Source organism: Canis lupus, chromosome Y (assembly GCF_048164855.1).
Source record: "Canis lupus baileyi chromosome Y, mCanLup2.hap1, whole genome shotgun sequence".
Classification (NCBI taxonomy): domain Eukaryota; kingdom Metazoa; phylum Chordata; class Mammalia; order Carnivora; family Canidae; genus Canis; species Canis lupus.
This window is the reverse complement of record NC_132877.1, coordinates 1,318,759-1,341,709: the sequence shown is the minus strand read 5'-3', so window position 1 is coordinate 1,341,709 and position 22,951 is coordinate 1,318,759. Positions and strand designations below refer to the sequence as shown.

The 22,951-nt window shown below is 49.7% G+C and overlaps 1 protein-coding gene across 3 annotated transcripts in view; it reads right to left on the bottom strand.

Annotated features, from left to right (window-relative positions):
* LOC140629097 (CD99 antigen-like) overlaps positions 1-22,951 on the bottom strand; it is a 33,019-nt gene that overhangs the window by 5,765 nt on the left and 4,303 nt on the right. For 2 of the 3 annotated variants that reach the window (XM_072818529.1, XM_072818531.1), the window contains exons 2-8: positions 11,930-11,962; positions 11,445-11,489; positions 10,637-10,684; positions 9,888-9,956; positions 5,609-5,653; positions 4,070-4,123; positions 2,537-2,650 (exon numbers count right to left, since the gene is read on the bottom strand). In XM_072818529.1, the coding sequence (XP_072674630.1) occupies positions 2,537-2,650; positions 4,070-4,123; positions 5,609-5,653; positions 9,888-9,956; positions 10,637-10,684; positions 11,445-11,489; positions 11,930-11,962 (408 nt within the window). Of the gene's footprint in view, positions 1-2,536; positions 2,651-4,069; positions 4,124-4,184; positions 4,490-5,608; positions 5,654-9,887; positions 9,957-10,636; positions 10,685-11,444; positions 11,490-11,929; positions 11,963-22,951 lie in introns of those variants that run through there. The other variant, XM_072818530.1, reaches the window with a different exon arrangement.

Genomic DNA, 22,951 nt, shown 5'->3' with positions numbered 1-22,951 from the left:
TGGCCCCAATATTCAATTGGCTCATGCAGGAGAAACTGTACGAAATCCTGGGTAAATGAAGACTTTAGCTCGCTGCTCAGTAAGCATGTGTTGAGTTCCAGAGCGCCCTGAGCACATTCTTTTGGGAAGATGCTTTTATTTTTGAAATTTGTTAATTCAACTATTTCTACCTGGGGAATTTTCCGTTTTCACCCCATGTTAGGAACACGAATGCTTCAAAGACCAAAATACAGGAATGGGGTACAGGGGGATGGAGAACACTTGCTTTCCCAAGTTCCTAACCCCACTCCAAGTATCGGACAATGTCAAGTCCATTAAGATTTTTGGGTCCTTCCCCCAAACCGCTGTGACTTGGCATAGTGCCTTGGCATATGAATGTCAAATTGGCACCATAACATCCAAGGGGGGGGGTGCGTATATCCCAAACACAAGGTGATATAAATGCCTTACAACTCCAGAATCCAACTGGATTTGGAGATCCAAATTGGGTTTGAAAGTCACCTACAGATTTTCAGAAAATCATTGTGCCTGGACTTCCCATACCTCCTTCCCTAGCAGACGTGCCTTCCCCCTCTCTGGGCTGGGCATCATGCTCTGAGCTGAGCATCTTCAGAGAGGGGGCAGAAAAGAAGTCCATTTTGACACGTCCTTGACCTTGGTCATCTATTTGGGCACGTCCTTGACCTTGGTCATCTGTCCACTGGGCACGTCCTTGACCTTGGTCATCTGTCCATTTGGGCACGTCCTTAACCTTGGTCATCTGTCTATTTGGGCACATCCTTGACCTTGGTCATCTATTTGGGCATGTCCTTGACCTTGGTCATCTGTCCATTTGGACACATCCTTGACCTTGGACATCTGTCCATTTGGGCACGTCCTTGACCTTGGACATCTGTCCATTTGGGCACGTCCTTGACCTTGGTCATCTGTCCATTTGGGCACATCCTTGACCTTGGTCATCTGTCCATTGGGCACGTCCTTGACCTTGGTCATCTGTCCATTTGGACATGCTGGACGCTCAACATTCAGACAACCAAGCATGGTTTCCCAAGCAACTCTGATGGAAGGCACCCGGTCACATGTGGGAAATAGACATAATGAAGCACCCTTACCCTCAAAACAGCAGCTTATGTTAAATCTCTGAACCCATAAGCTCTTTGGGTTCAGGCTACAGACAGAGTCTGTGCATCTAAAAATCTCTAAAGATGGGACATTAAGGGTAGACTCCCTGCCTATAGTCAAATTTTGTATCACCATCTATTCAAATCTTTTTTTTCCCTAAGATTTCATTTTATTTACTCAAGAGAGGCAGAGGCAAAGGCAGAAGGAGATGCAGCCTCCCTGCAGGGAGCCCGATGCAGAACTCGATCCCAGGACCCCGGGATCACAACCTGAGCCAAAGGCAGACACTCAACTGCTGAGGCATCCAGGTGCCCCATCTTTTGTGTATTTCCCTAGAGTCCTCGGGCAGTGATCCATGAGAATGGAGCTCAATGGCTGAGTATGAATCTGGACTTGAAACCACAGGTAGGTTGAGACGTTCAGACACTGTGAGACTCCACCCACAGCCCAATAGGACCCCCATCGGAGTCCACCCCTCGTGTTCACCTTACAAGAGGAAAGTCAAAACTTTGAGCAACCCAGAGATGCATGAACACGAGCTATGTTCAAAATACAGCTAACTGACACCATGGCAAATCCTATGTAATCCAGGAACTCTTGCCTATCTTGTCTCAAAACAGCCAACGATGGAGTTCCAACCCCTATGTTGTTGGGTGTGACATCCTCCATATTCCCCTATAAATTTTATATCCTACCCAAAAACCCTCCCAAGCACTAGTGAGTACGGGGTTATACCAGAAAGGGAATCAGCTGCCCCACATTTTAATTCCCTTGGTTGGGGTATCCCGGGGTGGCTCAGCAGTTTACCACCTGCCTTCAGCCCAGGGTGTGATCCTGGGGATGCGGGATCGAGTCCCACGTCGGGCTCCCTGCACAGGGCCTGCTTCTCCCTCTGCCTGTGTCTCTGCCTCTCTCTCTCTCTGTGTGTCTCTCATGAATAAATAAATAAAATCTTAAAAAGAAAATTCCCTTGGTTGGGGCAAACAATATGGCGGCCATCCCAGCCATCACTCTTGTCATAAGGGTGATGAGGAATGACAGCGATTATAAATAAGGATGAATTAACATTTCCATGAGCTAACATTTCTTCAACCAACCTGTCAAAACTTTCACACACAACCTATGGATCCTCACAAAAGTCCTATGGTGTGTAGATGATCATCTCTCCCTTTATAGATGGAAACCCCAAAGACAGGGGTGGTTAGTGACTTGCAAAATTCACACAACTCCACCTGGGCGGTGCTGGAATGGAAGCTACAAACTCTGGTTCTAGTATTTCAGCGATCTCTTGGACTATCAGCGGCCTCACACAGGTCTCACGCCAATCAGACTTCTGGTGTGTTTTAGTTTTGAGAAAGCACAGATTTCAAGTTAGTAAGGCACAAACGAAAGGAAGCAGCCCCCAAAACCTTACCGTTTTCTTTGAAGCACAACTTTTTCTTCTGGTAGGCGATAAAGCTAGAAATCGCTCCGGCCACGGCCACCACGACAGCCCCAATGATGCCAGGGACTACCCCAGGGGAGTCAGCTGTGGGAAGAAGCACACGGCACCATGACTGGGGACACTCGTGGACAGCAGACCAGGCACAGGGCAGGTGGCTGGAGGCCCCGCTCACGGGAAAAAGGTGGGATTGAGTGTCAAGACATAGGGTCACAGGGTGACCGTGGAAGAAACCCCACTCCTGAGCCGTGTCCAACTCCCAACACCACATCTAATCCGTTTGCATGATACGAAGGGCCAGCCATACTGCTCCCCGAAAGTCACATCTGGAATCGGAATTCATTTGACTACGTGCACCGCTTCCAATGCAAAACTGGTTTCCCGTGGATGACACACCCTGCCTCCTCCGATCCCTATGGCCAGTGCAGGGGCCCTAACAGGTTGAGGTGGAAGCTCTGAGGCGAGGCAACATGGCCCACAGTGTGTGGTACCCACCTGGGACTACTCAGAGGCTGTGTGGCATCATTCTCACCATGTATTTTCTGAAAGCGAAAGCCGCTGACCCCCTTCGGTACTTTTGTTTGATTTACGCCACGATGGAGTTTCCATGCACCATCAGTAACTCTCACGCTAGGTGTAGCTGTGCCACGTTGACTTGACAGCTAGCAATTTTTCGGCATGGTGGGTACACAAGACGTCCCGCTCCATGAGTCGGTCAAGGATGGTGTGGTGGTTAATTGTGTCTACTTGACTGGCCTAAGTGGTGTCGCATGGCTAGAAAAACATGCCTTCCGGATGTGTCCGTAGGGATGCTCTCAGAAAAGCTAAATGTTTGTATCTACAGACTACGTGAAGCAGGTGGTCTTCACCAGTGAGGATGGGCAATGACCAATCCATAGGGGGCCTGAACAGAACAGAGTGCAGAGATGGGACATCCATCTTCGGCTGCCCTTGTGCACAGGCACTCCTGGTTCTTGGGATCTGAGACTCGGGCGGAGACTTACACTCCTGGCTCTTCTGGTTTCCAGTCCAAAGTACTGGGACTGAACCACACCAGTGCCTCTCCTGGGTCTCCAGCTTGCAGGCAGCAGACCACGGGACTTCTCAGCCTCATAGTTATGTAGGACAATTCCGTATAATCAATCTCTTTCTGTACATCTATACCTATGTGTATCTATAGATAGATCCCGATGGTTCTGTTTCTCTGGGCAACCCAGGGTAATATAGATGGTATTCCTTCTTAGGGCACTATGGGAAGATGAGTCAACGTAACCTGTGGGTCACATCAAGACTCCCTTGCTGAGTCTCTTAAAGAACGTCAACCAGATACTCCAGCAGAGCACTTGGGACATGGCCTGGCACAGAGCAATCGCACTTTGATGCTTCTCGCCATCATCTTTAGGATGACAGAGCCAATGCTACAGGTTTGGTCCTGACCACTGCATTCCACTTCTTCTCAACAGTGCATATAAGAAACCCAAGGCATCAGAAACCACGTGTACGTACCCTGCTCCTCCCCGTCGGGCCTTTGGCTTCCGCCGCCACCACCGCCACCGCCTCCTGCAAGGGAGGAACAGGCTTGCAGCAAGTTGCATTGGGAAGATTTTTGGTAAAGGAAATCTCGTAGCAAAGATCAACTCCTGGGACCTTGAGTTGTGAAGGGAGTCACAGAGTCCTTTGTTCCCTTTGTTGAGTCCCTGCTTTGCTAAACGTAATCATCGGACTTGTTCCCATTTACCTGACAGAGGGGCTCAGCTCCTGAGTCAGAGCACCCGTCCCATGGTAGGCTGCAGGAGACCCAGTAAGTCCTGGGTGCCTCAGGGATCCTGACTGCTCTTGGGAAGAATCCCATCCAGGGCCTTGGAACCCACCCATGGAGACGCGGCCCATGGCTATGAGGTGATCCGAGGGACATTCCTGTTGACTCTGAGGATATATACAAGTGACCCTTAAACAACAGAAGAGGATTAGGGGAGGCAACACCATACAGAGTCGAAAATCCAACTTTTGATTCCTCCCAAAACTTTACTACTTACTAAGAGCCTCTAAACTGCAAGGCTTCCCGATAACATAAATAGTTGATAACATATACGTGATGTGTTCTATGTGTTATACGCTGTATTACTGTATTCTTACAATAAATTAAGCTAGAGAAAAGAAAACGTCATTAAGAAAATCGTAAGGGGGAGGCCTGGGTGGCTCAGCGGTTGAGCATCTGCTTTCGGCTCATTTCATGATCCAGGGATCTGGGGATCGAGGCCCACATCGGGTTCCCCGCAGGGAGCCTGCTTCTCCCTCTGCGTGTGTCTCTCATGAATAAATATATAAATCTTAAAAGAAAATCATAAGGAAGGGAAAATACATTGACAGGAGTGCATTGCATTCATTGAAATAAATGCACACGTAAGTGGACCCACGCAGACCAAATCTGTTTTGTTCAACGGTCAACTGCAATATACGTTAAGACAAATTATAAGTAAATATAATAAATAAATATAAATATATTCTAACTTCCATAAACACAGAGGTCATTACATTTATCTTATGTGTATATTTTTATTGACTTATATTCTATGTATTATATGTAGCTTTGGACCCTAGTCTAACCTAAGATTTTAAAGAGAGAGTTAGGAAATCTGCTTTTTGAACTGTAATGCTGCCAACGAGGGTCACATGAGCTCATTCTCAGGGCTTTGACTTCTATGTTCATTAAATAATAGGACACGCCATTGGAGACACCCAACAGTCACTGAAAAAAACAAACAGGTGATCAGCAGTTCAGATGTCTGAGAAGTGCCCGATCAGCTGACCTCCAGCCCCATGGACATGGTGGGTAACTGAACCATTAACACAGCTCCTAGGGACCAGCCTCTCTGGGGCAGGTCTTACGGTCCCCACCCTTGATGCGTTTACAAATGCTGGAGATCCCAAGCGAATTCCAAGCAGCTGACTGTAACTTTGCTGACGGCTAAGGGTGTAGACCCTAATGTCATTGTGTTCAGCAGGCGGGTGATAGGGAGAAAAGAGAAGAAGTAGTAACTTTACCTCCATCTGAAGCTCCATCGACGAGATCGGAATCTGAAAAGCCACCTAGAAGATAAAAACACAGCATCATCTGCCATATTGGGGCTCTCGGGAGGGTCTCGATGTCTCGGAACGAAGAAAAACACTATCGGAATCTAAAGCAGATCTGTGGCAGGGGGAATCCAAGAGGGGCTCTACTTTATAGAAAAAAAAAATATTTCAAATATACAATGACAACTGAATTCCCAATTCTACTTTAAAACTCCTAAAATTGGGGATCCCTGGGTGGCTCAGTGGTTTAGCGCCTGCCTTTGGCCCAGGGCGCCGTCCTGGAGTCCCAGGATCGAGTCTCACATCGAGCTCCCGGCATGGGGCCTGCTTCTCCCTCTGCCTGTGTCTCGGCCTCTCTCTCTCTCTCTATGTCTATCATGAGTAAATAAATAAAATATTTTTAAAAATAAAAAATAAAATAAATAAAACTCCTAAAATTAGTCTTACCAAAGACTTTGCTAGAAAACCTGAAAAAGATACCAAAAGAAATGGAAAGCATCCAGCAGTCTTTTGGGTGGAAAAAAATAAAATAACCTCCAAGGGACCTGTCTGGTATAGATTCAATGCCCTAAGGGCCCTCAGTCTTCACTCTCCTCATCTTGGTGGCATGTCGATTGCAAATGATTTTTTTTTTTTTTGCAAATGATTTTTAAATCAGATGTATATGGATCTTTATATTCATATTTTTCTTTCCAGTTTTCTTGTATTTGAATCATTTTGCCTTGGCTAGAAGACCCATATTAAATTTCACCTGTCGATTCTGGACTCAGCCACGTGACTTACTCTGGACAATGGTAAGTCGGCAAAATGGGAGCCAGGTCAGCATCTTATTTTTTTTTTTTTTAATTTTTTTTATTTATTTATGATAGTCACAGAGAGAGAAAGAGAGAGAGGCAGAGACACAGGCAGAGGGAGAAGCAGGCTCCATGCACCGGAAGCCCGATGTGGGATTCGATCCCGGGTCTCCAGGATCGCGCCCTGGGCCAAAGACAGGCGCCAAACCGCTGCGCCACCCAAGGATCCCAGGTCAGCATCTTAAATTAGCCTCTGTTGGGGTTGATGCTCTTGCCTCTTGAGAGGGACTCATTTAAAAGCTGGTAGTGGGGTGAAGGAGACACATAACGGTGACCTTAGTCATCCCAGCTGAGGTGACCCAAAAAAGCCAACCCCAGAAGACCCACCAGGTGACCACAGACACCTGACAGCCATGCCAAGGTCAACCAAGGCTCGCCTAGACTCGTGACACATACTAAACAAACTTTTAAAAATATTTTATTTATTTATTTTAGAGACTGAGAGAGAAAGAGAGCATGAGCGGAGGGTGGGGGGGAACACAGAGGGGGAAGGAGAGAGAATGTCAAGCAGACTCCATGTTGAGCACAGAGCCCCACGTGGGGCTTGATGTCACAACCCTGAGGCCCTGACTTCCACTAAAACCAAAAGTGAGGTGCTCAACTGACTGAGCCACCCAGGCACCCTAAGACATAACAAGTTAAAAAATTTTAAACTACATTGGAAAAAAGAAAAAAGAAAAAAGAAACTACATTGGGTTCAGGCACAGTGTATTAAGCAGCAGTAGGTAGCTGATACACGTCAGACTTAATCCGTCAGTTTAATAAAACCTATCATGACCCAGTATGATTTATTCCAGCAAGTCAAGGGTGTATTTTATAGTGAGACATCCTTCCATATACTTTGTCATATTCACGAGTTAAAAGAAAAAAATTGCTCATATGCATTGATGAGGACATGCACTTGATGAAATTTAATATGGGTCTTCTGGCCAAGGCAAAATGATTTAAATACAAGAAAACTGGAAAGAGAAAAATATAAAGATACATATACATATACATCTGATTAAAAATATATGAAAAATAATATCATAGTCTTTTCATAAATGCTGAACGAGGAATGTAAAATAATTAACAGGTAATAAGGATTCGTCGTTCAGCGGCTAGTGAGGAAAGATGGACGAAATTCACTTCTGTATCACAGAAAGAAGCAGGAAAAATAAAGGGCTTACAATGTGTTCACAGACAGAAATACAGACAGGGAAGAGCAAATCCAGAAATATGCTTATAGGAATAGCAACATGAAAGAAGCACAGAAAACTGAATCCAAAAGAAAAAAAAAAAAAAAAGCTCAATTTTGCAGACAGTCGGTGTTCTCCAAATTGATTTCTTGTTGGAAAGCATTCAAATGAGAATAAAGACAGGGTTTTACTTCTTCCGAGAAGGATGAGGGACAATGAGTAAGCGATTGTTACATTAAAAGGAAAAATCAAAGAGCCGCAAAGAAGCGGGGGAAGCTGTTCAAGCATAAAAGACCCCAGGGGAAAACACACACATATACACACGCATTAAAAGACTCACTTGCCAAAAATCAAATAAATAAAAATAATCACTGTCAAAAATACTGAAATGCTAAAATGGGGGGGGGGGGAATGTTTTCATAATAAAAGAATGAAAATAGGATCTCCAAGTGGATGAAGCAGGCTTCTCAATCAGGAAGGAGAGGCCGGTTATCCTCAAACGTAACCCAGAAGTGGAGACAGAAGCAACCACAAAAGAGAAACCATACGAGGCCAACAGAGACACCGAATTTATTTTCCTTAATTTGAGAAAGAAAGTCAGGAAATAAGGGCCTGGGGCCATGCAGCTTTTCACATGATCCGTCTGGCAACCGTTTTCAGGCTCGGTGATGGTGTGCAGGAGGGATGCCCGTTTGCACAAACAGGTGGACCAGGGTGAACTGGTATAATTTGGACAATTTGGAGAAAAAAAGGTCAAAAACCAGAGCACACACTGACCTGAATATTTTGACTTCCAGAATCTCTTTTAAAAAATAAGAAACAGGGACACCTGGGTGGCTCAGTGGTTGAGCGTCTGCCTTCAGCTCAGGTTGTGACCCCGAGGTCCCAGGATCGAGTCCTGCATCGAGCTCCTTGCAGGGAGCCTGCTTCTCGCTCTGCCTGTGTCTCTGCCTCTCTCTGTCTCTCTCATGAATAGACTAATAAAATCTTAAAAAAATTAAAAATAAGAAACAAAATGTATTTTAACTTTATCCTTAAGAAAGAAGGCGTCTTAAGTTTGCTTTGGGAATCATCATTCTCCAGCATCAGAAGAAACCAACATTTTCGACATGAAGCATGTTCCAACAGTATGACCGTCATTAAAAGTCACACGATAAAAACGGCCAAACAGAATGGAACAAATTCTTATGAAATTTAATAAACAAACAACAAAATTAGGACAATACGAACAAAAGATTGACATTGGGACTTAGAATTCGGGGCATTTAAATTTACGCCTGAAACACTGGTGACCCAAACCACCAAAATCTTGGTGGTGGTATACAACATGGAGAATATGTGTATTTTTTCCGTGTTAAAAATTAAACAAATCTGGGCAGCCCGGGTGGCTCAGCGGCTTAGTGCCGCCTTTGTCCCAGGGCCTGATCCTGGAGACCCGGGATCGAGTCCCATATCGGGCTCTCTGCATGGAGCCTGCCTCTCCCTCTGCCGGTGTCTCTGCCTCTCTCTCTCTCTCTCTCTGTGTGTCTCTCATGAATAGATAAATAAAATCTTTAAAAAAAAAAAAAATTAAACAAATCTAAAGGAAGAAATGCACTCGGAATGGGAAGTCTTGACAGTCATTCAATTCAGAAAGCAGGTGGTAGTCAGATTATTCCAAGTATATCAGGATGTGTCTAAAAAAGGCAAAAGGGCTGAAAATCCACTAGCTACTCTAGAGAGAAACCAGGACCTCATACTTCTCTCCAAATCCATTCTATACACTGAGGGGCGCCTGGGTGGCTCAGGCAGTTGGGCGTCTCTGGATTTCGGCGCAGGTCATGATCTCCAGGTGGCGGGATCCAGCCCCACGTGGGGCTGTGCGCTCAGCGTGGAGTCTGCTTGGGATGCTCCCTCTCCTCTACCCCTCCCCGTGCTAAGCATGCTCGCTCCATCAAAAAAAATTATTTTTAACTGAAAAAATAAAATAAAATCTTCCATCGCATTTTTGAAAGAGTTCATGAGACCTCGCACGTCGATCGCAGGAAACCAAAAGGTCAAATCCTAACCAGAAATATCGTTTGGAAAACTGGTCTCCTGCTCCTGGAAAACCACCATGGCCTTGTGCCAGAGAGACCCCCACCCCCACCCCATGAAGCCCACGCTAATCTGAAATGACCTCTTCTTGACTGTAGCGTGAGACACGCACAGCACACCTCGCAGGGTAGGGGGTCTTACCAGAAGATCCAGGCTGGTTGGGGTTGGGATTAGGCTTCGGTTTGGGTGGATTAGGCGGCACTGGGTCATCTATTGGTAAAACACAAGCATTACCATGTATGTGTACTTTGCAGTCAGCAAAAAAGACCCTCAAAAAAACAAAAAACGAAGCCAAAAAACCCAAAAACCCGCATCGGTTTGCCTACGGATGGTTTAGCAGACAGTAGACGTCGGTGGGAAGCCGTACACGGCCACTGCCCATTCTACGCGCCATGGCCCAGCTGCCCTACTTACACTTACCTTTGAGAAAATGGAACCTTTCTAATACTTCCACGCATTTCCGACAGAAATGAAAGCAGGTGTCTGGACCAGAATTGGAGGGACCCGGCTCCAAACCAAAACGCGGGGCCCCTCGTTCCAAGCGCACAGAGCATTTCAAGATGGCGGCAACAACACCCAAGGGAGCGACGGGCTCCTTGTGGGAGAGGGCACGGGTCCCACGGGCGGGGAAGGGCGCTCCCATTGACCTAATAAGTGGTTGCAAGGCCGACAAGCCTGGTTCTTTGTTGTTTTTTTTTTTTTTTTTTTAATAAAAGCAAAAGCAGACCTGCAAAAGCCAGAAAGCCAACCACGGCCAACAAGACGCCACTCCCTCCGTGCACGTGGTGGCCGCTAGCTCTTACTTCACACCTGCAAGGCTCTTGGGGATGATGACAGTCTGGTGATCACCAGCAGCTCAGCCACCCAGGAGACTTCCGAGAGGTACTTACTGTTTCCTCCGCCGCCGAGGGCGTCCTCCAGACTGAACCCATCATCGTCTGCAAGGGAAGCAGGCCGTGAACACCCAGGAAAGGATTCGGGGCCCTAGACAGATGGAGGAGACCCTGCATCCCTGCCTCCCTAAACACTTCTCCGAGTATCTGACCCAAGTCCCAACACAAGAGTCAAGTCCCTGAAAGGAGCAATGGAGCAAAACAAAACCCACAAAACAGAAGGTCCCAATCCACGGCGCCGTGCCTGCGGGCTGAGCTGCAGTTCCACGCTCCGCCTGCCAAGAATGTTATGGAAAAAAACCTATTAAATTAAGAACAAATTTTTTAAAAAAGCCAACAGTGGTAGATGTCCATGGTTTGGGCATCAGTTTTTGTCTGGGTGGCAAAGCAGGAGCGGATCAGACCCCCATTCCAGATTCCTGGCTTTCCTGAGAAAGAAGACATGGGGACAAGGACTGGCAGGTGTGTCCTCGCAGTCGGCAATGGGGTTCACTCACGGGTTCTACGGGCATCTCAGCCCCGAAAATCGCTTCTCCTAGGAAACGAATATCCAAAAGCAGAGCGAAAGCAGGCAGAGGTGCTGCACAAGGGACCCGCGAAAGCATCCCCGAGGCACGTCAGCCCTGTGTTGCACAGAAGTCATGGGACTCTATGACCGGGTCACAATATCCGTCCAGTAGGAACCAGTCTGCGTCCAGAGCCCCCGAAACCGCTCGTCTCTGTGCTTGTCTACGACTCGGGGCGAACAGGAGGGCGCGCACCGCCGGGATCTCTCCCGTCCGTGCCACCCGCGTGTGCTTCTTACCAGGGCTGGGTTTCTTGGGGGGCGCCGTGGGCTTCTTGTCATTGTCTGCAGAGAAAAGACACAGAATCAGCAAGTCCTGCGGGTGGGAAGCGGTGCCAACTCTCAAGGAGTTGCTCAGATTGCTGCATGCAATTTGTAGAGTCGGCAAACGTCCAAAACACCACTTTCCCTGATTGCTCAGGCGGTGGCAGCGGTTGGAGCATGAATTCCGAGCCCGCCAGGACCCCCATGGACAGGTGCGCAGGCGGACGTTGGCCCCGGTTTTCACTGAGACCAGGAGCGTGGGTGGGGGTTATCCCACCAGGAGGGTTAATATCTCCCACCCGGAGCGTCCGGATTTTCCTCGCCCTGTGTGACTCCATGAACTCCAGCACACGCGTCGCTATACCATGTTCTGATAAAACACTCATCCTCTGTTTTAAGTCAAGACTGTAACGGTTCACCTCCCATCTTATAAATAAATATTAAATTTTAAGAGGACTCACCGCCAAGGGCATCCGACAAATCGAAATCTTGACCTACGAGGACAAAGAGTGCGGTTAGAAATCGAGGACGTAAGAATGTAAAAATCAAGAAGAAAACACCCCAGAAAAGGGCCTAGGTTTCGTGATGCGTGTGGCATTGAGTCGCTCTTTAAAATGTATGGCGCAAAAAAAAAATAAATAAATAAAAATTAAAAATAAAAAAAATAAAAAATAAAATGTATGACGCTTTCTAAAATATAGAGAATGTGTAATAGAACTCGTCATCTATCTGAGAGGCTCACGTCGACGGCGAAAATAAGACGCTAGTTCACGTCTGAATGATCTGGAAGTTCAGCAGCAGTGACGACAGTAGGAGAACGTGGTGATTTTGCCCGAGCGTCATTCGCGAGCAGCTGACGCTCTGAGATCATGAGTAACAATTTTCCATACGTGGTGGAAAAGACACACGAGCAGAAAAATCCCCTTTTATGACCGACTTCCCTGACTACACAACTAACACAGGTTCCTGCAGAACCACTAGACGACCCAAGAAATTTGGAGGAGTGTGCACAGGCTGTCTGGTCAGCGGCGAGGGCAGTGACCGCAGGCCGGACAGTAGCCGAGAGGACCAGACCCCAAGGGGGCAGCTTCCCCACCTCAGGGAGCGCTAGACGTTCAATACCCCACAAACGTGCCATGGGGCCACCTCCATGTGTTCAGGAAGGAACGTGCATGGGGCACGTTTCCGTGAGGCAGCAGGTGGAGAGTTTATCAACACCAAAGACCTCACTGGGCATGTGCATATACATGCGCGTGCACTGTGTGTGGGACTCCGTATGTGCCGTGGGTGTGAGCGTGTGTGTGCACTGCATGTGCACATGCCTGTATATGTGCACACTGCACGTGAACCCTGCGTGTGTCTGCACTATGCACGTGCATCCGTTTGCACTACAAGGGAGCACGTACGTGTGCACTGCTGCATATGGGTGTGTGCACTGCACATGAGCCTGTTTGTGTGCATTGCCTACCAACACTATGTATATACACTGCACTGAGCACACGTGTATACATGTGCACTTCACACGAGCATGTTTGTGTGTACTACATGAGCACATGTATGTGCACTGCACGTGAGCATGTGTGTACATGTGAACACTGTGTGCACTGCACGTAAGCACATGCATATGTGTACATGTGAACACTATGTATGTGCACTGTGCGTGAACACATGTGCACACATGTGCACTGCACGTGAGTACGTATGTGTGCACTCCACTGAGCACATGTGTATGTGTACTATGTGTGAACACTATGTATGTGCACTGCACATGAGCACACATGTATGCATGTGAACCGCATGTGAGCATGTATGTGTACATGTTAACACTGTGTATGCACTGCATGTGAGCACGTATATGTGTACATGTGAACACTTGTGTGTGCACTGCACGTGAACACGTGTGCACTGCACGTGAGCATGTGTGTGTGCACTGTACTGAGCATGTGTGTATGTGTACTGCATGTGAACACTGCACTGCACATGAGCATGTGTATGTGTACTACATGTGAACACTTGTGTGTGCACTGCATGTGAACACGTGTGAGCACTGAACGTGAGCATGCGTCTGTGCACTGTACTGAGAACATGTGTATGTGTACTACACGTGAACACTATGCACTGCACATGAGCACGTGTGTATGCGTACATGTGAACACTGTGTGTACACTGCACGTGAGCATGTGTGTACTACATGTGAACACCGTGTGCACTGCATGTAAGCACATGTGTATGTGTACATGTGAACACTATGTATGTGCACTGCAGTGAACACATGTGTATGTGTCTGCACTGCACGTGAGTACGTGTGTGTGCACTCCACTGAGCACATGTGTATGTGTATTACATGTGAGCACTGTGTGTACTGCACATGAGCACGTGTGTATGTGCGCTGCACTAAGCCCGCGTGTATGCGTACTACATGTGAACACTGTGTGTACACTGCACGTGAGCATGTATGTGTACATGTGAGCACTGTGTGCACTGTACGTGAGCACGTGTACACTGCACGTGAGCATGTGTGTATGTGTACTACATGTGAACACTGCACGAGAGCACATGTGCATGCATGTTCACTGCATGTGAGCACGTGTGTGTGTGCACTGCACTGAACACGTGTGTGTGCACCACACATGAGCATGTGCACGTGGGCTGACCATGACCACTGACCTGGGACTCACTCTCCCTAAAACATCCCCCTTGAGTCACCACAAGCAACCCGGAGCCCACTGTTCCCAGGACCCCCAGGTCAGCCAAGGGCAGCAGTGTCAGTGGCCCCCTCCTTCCCAGCCTCGTCCCCAACGCCTGCGTGACCCCGGAGGACGCGCTCGGCCCCACAGCAAGGGCTTGGCTTGCAGCCCGACCTGGGGGCTGGCGCCCCTGCAAGGTGGCCGTGGGCCGAGGTCACCATGCAAGACCCTGAAGCCTTCAGCTGGCATCATTGCAGCCTGGACCCCATGTCTCAGGATTCTCCCTGCCCCGTGCCCCTGGGGACCCCTGTGTCCTGGTCACGAAGCCACACCCTCATCACGAGCTCCCCACGAGGCTACAAAATCCCACCGCACCCTGCCCGTTGTGCGGATACCCAGAGGCCAGCTGCTCCAAGGCTGTGCCGACGTTTGCACCAGGGGTGCGCCACATCCTCATCAGCTGAAACCCCCCAGGGACAGTCGGGAAATCCAGTGATCCGACAGCAGGAAGCCCTCCCAATCTAGTTCTATCCGAATGCAACCTATCCGTCTACACAACTGGTCTACCCGTTGCAAGCCCAGACTGCTGACTCTGTGACATCAGGGGCGACCACGTCAGGGGACTCCGGGCTCCCCTGTGCCCGCTGCTGCCCACACTGCCTCCTGGGGCCAACAGAGCCAGAGAAAACAGCACCAAACCACCCGGTTTGTCTGCCACCACCCAGACCCAGAGCCTGGGCCCCGTGTCCAGTGTGCAAGGCACGTAGCTCCCTGGTCCGGCTGCAAGTGGAGCCCTGTGCGCGGAAGCCTGTCCAGCCCCGTGGCTCCAACAGCCCTCCAAGCTGCAGATGTTCACGGGAACTCAGCGGTGAGTCACGCAGGGCGAGGCTCCCCCCGGCCGAGCGGACACATGAGTCACCCTGATGGCACCACCTCCCCAGCAGCCCCTCCCGCCGTCTATCACCCAGTCATGCGGGGACACAGGCTGCGCCACGTGCCGTCCCCAAAACCCTCAGGGTGGGCGTGTGGGCGGGTACTCCGGACTGCAGATGCAGCCCTGCCTGGATCTCCATCCCCCCTGGATCCCTGTCTCCCCTGAACCCCCATCCCCCATGGATCCTCATACTTGCTGGATCCTCATACCCCCAATCTCCTTCCCCCTTGGATACCCATCCCCCCTGAACCCCCATTCCCCCCAATCTCCATCCTCCCGGATACCTGTCCCCCCTGAACCCCCATCGCCCCTGATCTCCATCCCTTCCTGGATCCCCATGCATGCTGGATCCCCATCCCCCCTGATCTCCATCCCCTCCTGGATCCCCATGCATGCTGGATCCCCATCCCCCCTGAATATCCATCCCCCCTGAACCTCCATCCCACCAATCTCCATCCCCCTGGATACCTGTCCCCCATGAACCCCCAACCCCCAATCTCCATCCCCCCAGATACCTGTCCCCTCTGAACCCGCATCCCCCCTGATCTCCATCCCCCCGGATACCTGTCGCCCCTAATCTCCATCCCTCCCAATCTCCATCCCCCCAATCTCCATCCTGCCAGATACCTGTCCCCCCTGAACCCCCGTCTACCCTGATCTCCATCCCCCCAGATACCCGTCCCCCCTCAACCCTCGTCCCCCCCGATCTCCATCCCCCCTGCATCTCCATCCCTCCTGGATCTCCACTCACCAGATCTCCATCCCCCTTGGATACCCATCCCCCCAGTTCCCCATCCCCCCACTCCGCACCTCCATCCTCCCCAGTCTCCGTCCACGAACCCAGCCAGAGTCGAGTCTCTCTGAAATTCTATCAGGACGGCGCACCATTGCAAACACAAAGCAGGACAGAGATAGTCGTAATAATAAATGACAGAAATGACAAATGACAGGATTCATATGAGGAACTTATGTGAATAATAGAAATAAACTATAGGTGTATATTCAGAAGAAATTATGTCTGTTTCATATATACTGAACAGAATCCTATATAGAACATGGAATAAAGAATAAAAATAAATAAATAAATAAATAAATAAATAAATAAATAAATACGAAAAAAGAACATGGAATAAATGGTAGATATATATTTGGAATAAATAATATTTTTTCATATATAGAAAATATAATATTGTATGTAAAATATGGAATGAATTATAGACATACACGTAGATTATATTATGCATATTATATCTGATTATGATGTGCAGGATATTTATAATATGAACTCAGAAAACATCAGGTATGTAATGTTTTATAAGACTTATAATGTTTTAAAATAAATTGTGCAAATTGCTAATTATATAACTTACACAGGTCTTCTAAATCCTATAGATAAATTATAAGTCATAGAAATAAAATTTGAATAGGAACAAAATATCGGTGATGAATTATAGAAACTGTAAATCAGGTTATTTATGATCATACACAGAACTTACACATTTATAAATAATATGTAAAATGAAATACAAGTAATAGAAGTAAAATCAGAATACAAGTGAAACAAAGTATAACAGTTTCTGAAAGTCACTAATTATGCAACTTATAACCTATACACGGAATTCATAAACCATGTGAGAAACAAGTCATAGGATTAAAATATGATCATTTCTGATAAAGCACAGACGCTGGTTGCACGCGATCACGTGTTATCATTTGCACAGAGCTTATTAATTACATAAATACGTGAATAGAAATGAATTCCAGAAATACAAGGAGGACAAAACTCCACGACACATATTCACCGTAAAGGCTAGAAAGCGCCGATCGTGTCATTTGCGGACGTCACCCGTCCATGTAGACACAGACACCCAAGTCAGGGAAGGTGACGGGAGCAACAGCAAGGACGCAGGGAGGGGCTGCTCAGGTTTTCGCGCATTTCCTGGGAGGAGCAGCGTCGGTGAGTGTGCACAGTCGGTGAGTGTGCACAGACGGCCGCGGAGCCTCCTACAGGGAGGGGGGGCCTCCCGGGTGACCACAGGGGCACAGGGAAGGCCCCAGGAGCGCAGACACCCCCCGAGTGCGCCCGTGTGAGCCCCGCAGCTCACGAGGGCGCAGGGCATTGTGCCCCCGAACAGCACGCGGTGTCACTTGACCTTCCCGCCTCGGGGACGCCCCGATCCCCCGGGCAGCGAAGGGCGCATCGCTTCGGAAACACCTCGGCGCACATCCCGCCCATCCACCTGTCCTCAAGTATTCGCTGCAGACAGAAGGACAGTACGAGCGGGTGACGGCGGGTGACGGCGGGTGACGGCGGGCAGCGGGCAGCTCCATCCCACGGCGTGAGCCAGCCCGTCCCCCGGGGGGAAAGCAACACTCGGGCGCTGAACCCACGGCGTCTCCCCGGCGCCCCCCACGCCGCCCCTACGGATCTATGAGTCCAGCTTCCCAGAGACACTCGAATTCACGACACCGCATGAACCGTCTTGCATAATGACTCAGTTGGCGGCCGCTGGCCGGTGAGCGATGAAGACCAAGGCGACCGGATACGGGCGACACCCCGACAGCGGCACGTGGGGCCCTGAGCACCCCGCGTGGCGCCGCTCAGCCGTGTCACCTCGCCGGCCGCACAGAAGCACCTGCCTCAGGACCCCCTGGCTCATCGTCTTGGGGACCCTCACAGCCCCGGGGGCCGGGCCGTGGCGGCTGTGCCAACATAGTCCTGATACGTGGGGCCGCCACCTGTGCACCTGCTTTTCTCACCATCTGGATGCTGCTGGCCCTGCCGGCCAGGACCCTCTGTGCCTGACACCCCAAAACACACCCGAACCTTCCGTTCACTCATTGCTGTGCCTTGTCATCGGTCACGGAAGGCACGTTCTACACATTGTCGGGATTGCTGCACATGGATGCTCCGCCATCGCTCCTACGGGTACGGAGACGTACGGGGTAAGGACCCCGCAGCCGTGGGTCGGTGCCCACCGGCGACTCGACCACAGCGCCTGGTTTTCTGCGTGTTCCGGCTTCATCACACCTCACTGATCACTGTTGTTGACTCCTCAGCTCTGCCAAGCCCAGGGCACAAAAATGCAAAAGACGTGGTGCTGCGCAGACAATGGAGAGGACGCTTGTTGACGGCCCGGAGGCTGGGCGGTGACTTAGATACTCTGCACTTTCTGTGCCGTCCCCGAACCCGGAGGGTCCTCATTTGGGAGCTCCAAATAAAGGTTAGCGGGCGGGCGAATTCACAAGGGTCGAATCCATCACTATGGAGGAAGCCCTGTCCGAACTTCTGTGACACCCAACACGTGTTGCTGTGTGTTCCTCAAACCTTTAAGCCCTACCCCCAACAAAGCCTGCCAGGACTCTGTGGGTCTGGAGTGAGAACCATAGCCTGAGATCACCTACAGTCCTCATTCGGATCCTCCCCTGCCCATACACGCCAATCCCTTCTTTGCATGCCAGGAAAACTCCTATTCATACCTCAAAGCCCCGGGGAAAATGCTGCCTCCTCTGGGAAGCCCTCTGTCATGCCTGCTGGACACCGAACCACGGACTTGCACGTCTAGCTTTGCTTTACAAAATCAACACCCCCAGCCTGAGAAGTCCTCTCTCCACTTTGTCAGGCTTCCACTGCTATGAAGGGCTGTCTATACATGGAAACTTGGTGGCCTTGGAGGTCCCACCTGCGAGGAGCCCTCTCTGACCCCCTGGGGGAGGGTGGTCGCTGCTCCCCTTCACCACAGTGCAGCAGAACAGATGTCTTGCTTGTTACTGCCCAGGAAGAGAAGAGAGGATGGGGGCCAGGTATCTCCTCCCCGGGCCCCCAGCACACAGCATGCAGAGAATTCAGATACCACCAGGAGTTCAATCTATGCTGCCTGAAGGCATGCGTGAGAGCCAGGGCCTGGGTGTGGGCATAAGCGCACAGATGGACAGGTGAGTGGGCTTGTGCGTAGATGCGAGAGTGGGTGGATGGATAGAGAGTAGACAGGCACATAAAGCTAGATAAAACAAAAAAAATGGTGTTAGTTATGAATAAATGATGGAGGATAGATGAAGCATGGGTGGACGGATAAATTAATAGATGGACAGGTAGGCAGATGGATGGGTGGGCAGATGGGTGGGTAGGTGGAAAATGGGTGGATGGATAGATGGATGGATGGATGGACTAATGGACAGATGGGTGGATGGATGGACAGATGGGTGGAGGGAGGGACAGGTGGATGGAAGGAGGAATGAATGGATGGATGGATGTGTGGATGGACTAATGGACAGATGGGTGGAGGGATGGATGGACAGATGGATGGATGGATGTGTGGATGGATGGATGGACTAATGGACAGATGGGTGGGTGGGTGGATGGATGGATGGATGGACGGATGGATGGATGGGTGGATGGATGGATGGAATAATGGACAGATGGGTGGAGGGATGGACAGATGGATAGATGGATGGATGGATGGATGGATGAGCTGATGGATGAGTGGGTGGATGGGTGGATGGATGGATGGATGGATGGATGGATGGATGGATAGGTGGGTGGATTAATGCATGCACAGAGGGATGGATGGACAGAGCATGGAATCCATGAGGAGGTGAAGAAGCCTCAGTGACTGGTCTTGGGTACGCTGGCTACTAGGATTCAGAGTTCTGTTCCACGTGCAGTGCAGTTCCACTAAACATACAACAATCTCCTGTCTCCTCGTCAAGCCACATTACTGAGCGAGGCAGCTCCCTCTGTGGTCTACACAGCCCCACGTGGAGAGCTCCAAGCAGGTGCCAATGCCGGAGCCCAGTGGCCCCAAGGCCCAGGTCTGGCCATCCAACATAAATCTGACATCACAGGTAGGCCCGGGCAAGAGTGACTTCTCCAAGCTCCCAGGGGTCCCTGCTGTGGGGCCAGGCCCCAGAACTCGGATATAAGCCTCCAGTGGCCACTGAGGGCTCCTGAGCAGGTCTGCAATGGCAGCCATCGCCCAGGCAGCAGGACAGAGAGCAGAGGAGGGAGGCAGGCAGGGGGAGGATGAACAGCCCTGAGCCTGGGATCTTCTTCACCTGAACACTCAATAATTGGTTTAATATAACCAGTTTCCCCCACAACTTTATGCATTTTATCTTGGGTATTAAAAAACATGAAGTATGTGAGGAGCAGTCCCCACAGCCGTCCTAAAAGCGCCTGATTTAAGTCCAGGGAAGACACTAGTTAAGGGCTGTTTCATTTATCTGAGAAAAAATGTCAGGGGTAGGGGTGTGAGTCTTGAAATAAAGAAAAGGGAAGGGGAAGGGAAAGAAATTACAAAGAAAAGGAAGAACGAAGAAAAAAAGGAGAGAAAGAAAAAAAAGAAAAGAAAACAAGGCAGAAATAGAGAAAGGAGCATGCATCGAGACTCAAAAAAAAAAAAAAGAGAGAGACTCAGAAGATGAAATCAATGGGATCTGCTAATGGATGGAAGAGGGGGCGACGGAGCTGGCAGGACTGAAGGGTGGCTCTTCCTTCTGAGAGTCTGGGCAAATGGCCACATCAAAAAGACAGGAATGAAGGAGGAGGCGTAAGCCGAGGACAAAATAACGAGAAGTTCCAGATACAGAACATTGGAGACACCACGGGTGCAACCACATAGACCTGGATTAGGGGCTAACCTGGGGACAGTCAGGGCCGGGGCCTCAGGGGAGGGCGCACTGGCAGCCCAGGAGGTGGACGGGGAAGCTTCCTGACCTGTGGCAGGACACAGGGTGCCCAGCTAAGGCTCATCCTCCTCTCTGTCATGCCCGCTCCCCGACCCCTTCCCCGACTCCAGGCCAACTCCCTCTTGTTGGGAGGCAGAGAATCTGACCCACGCGTCACCCGGTGCTATGCTCATGACTCGCCAGGATGAGCCCAGCTGCTTTCAGAGCAAGGAGACATGTCCACCTCCTGGGGGCCATCTGGGACAGGCTGGGGCATCTGTCTCAGCTATGTGTCTAGCACCTGAGTCTCTGTCTGTCCATCCATCCTGTCTATGTATCGTCCATCCATCCATCGCTCCAATCTATTTATCATCTATCCATCTAATCTATCATCCATCCACCTACCCACTCACCCATCCATCCTTCCAATCTATTTATCTATTATCCCTCTCTCCATCTACCCATCCATCCATTCTATCAATCAATCTATCTATCATCTATCATCCATCCACCCACTCACCCATCTACCTACTTATCCACTCATCATATCTGTCTGTCCATCTATCTATCTATCCATCCATCCATCCCTACATCTATGTATCTATCCATCCATCCATCCATCTACCCGAACATCCATCTATCATATCTATCTGCGCATCTATCTAGGTAGCTAGCGATCCACTGTACCACCCATCTACCCATCTTATCTATCTATCCATGCATCCATTTCCCCATCTATGTATCTGTCCATCCATCCATCCACCAACCCATCCACCCATCCATCCACCATATCATCTATCTACCTGTGTACCTACCTATCCATTCTATCCATCCATCCATCTACCTACTTGCCTATTCATCTATTTATGAATCCATCCATCCATCCATCCATCCATCCATCCATCCATCCATCTACCATCTATCTATTCCATCTATCACCTATCTCTCAGCATGTATTATCAACCTATCCATCCATCCACCCATCAAGTGTACTATCTCGATCACTTATCATCGACCTATCAGTCATCAGTCAATCCATCCTCTATCTCACCCTTCAAGTGCTACCTCTCTCCAGCCAGGCCACAAGTCCTCACGCAAGCCCCCCAGCAGGAAGGAGGAAGGGGCCACGGCCTCATCTTTCACGCAGCGTCCAGCCTGGATCTGAGCAAGAGTCAGCTGTTCACGATGACCTCCCGCTCGCTGGGACCCCAGCGTGTTGTTCCTTTCCTGCCACATCATGTGGTGCTGCCTCACATAGCCGACTCTTCCCCTTCCCATCTCCCTTCCTCCTGCTGGGGTGCCCTGGGCTACACTCTGTGCTGAGTTTGGGCCAAACACCACAGTTTCCATTCACACTGAGCACAGAACCCACACCTTCCTCTAAGAGAAGACAGCTAACAGCCTCAGAAGGAAACTGGCAATACCAACGTTCTTCCTTCATACTGACGAAATGGACCTGCCTCCAAGACCCTCTGCCCCCAAGACAACGTAATCTGTTTATTCTTTGTCCATGCATAACACGGGTCCACGGTGCACCCCGGCAGATGGATGCATCCTCCATTCTGCAGCCCTTACGCTTGCCAGGGAGCAGCAGACCAGCACTCAGAGCCTGTGGTAAATGCAGCAGCAAAGGGAAGCAGCCAGAAATCTCTGGCCGCATAGTCTCAGGATGAGTAATGCCTTGCAAAGCATCGGAATGCAGCCTCTCCTCCGGTACTTCAGCCGCCCTTCTCAGGGACGGCAGTTCATTTGAGAACTTAAAATCACTATTTCAGAAAGCACTTGCTTGGAGTGACTGTGTTGCCCCTCACGCAGATCCTGATACGCTGCAGTGTGAAGGCGCCTCTTGAAAACAGAGGGGACCATCCAGAACGTCCAAAGCAGAGGGGACCTACCCGAAACTTGCAGAACGGAGGGGAACCATCCAAAACTTGCAAAACAGTGGGGACCTGTCCAACACTTGCAAAACAGAGGAGACCTGTCCAAAATTTGCAAAATGGAGGGAACCTATGCAAAACTTCCCAAATGGAGGGGGCCTACCCAAAACTCCCAAAATAGACGAGACCTATCCAAGACCTCTAAAGCAGAGGGAACCTATCCAAAATGTCCAAGCAGAGAAAGGAACACGATTTGGAGGGGCTCTGGGTTGGCACGGGCGTTGAAGCACTGCTGCCTGCCCTCCAGGGCCACAAACG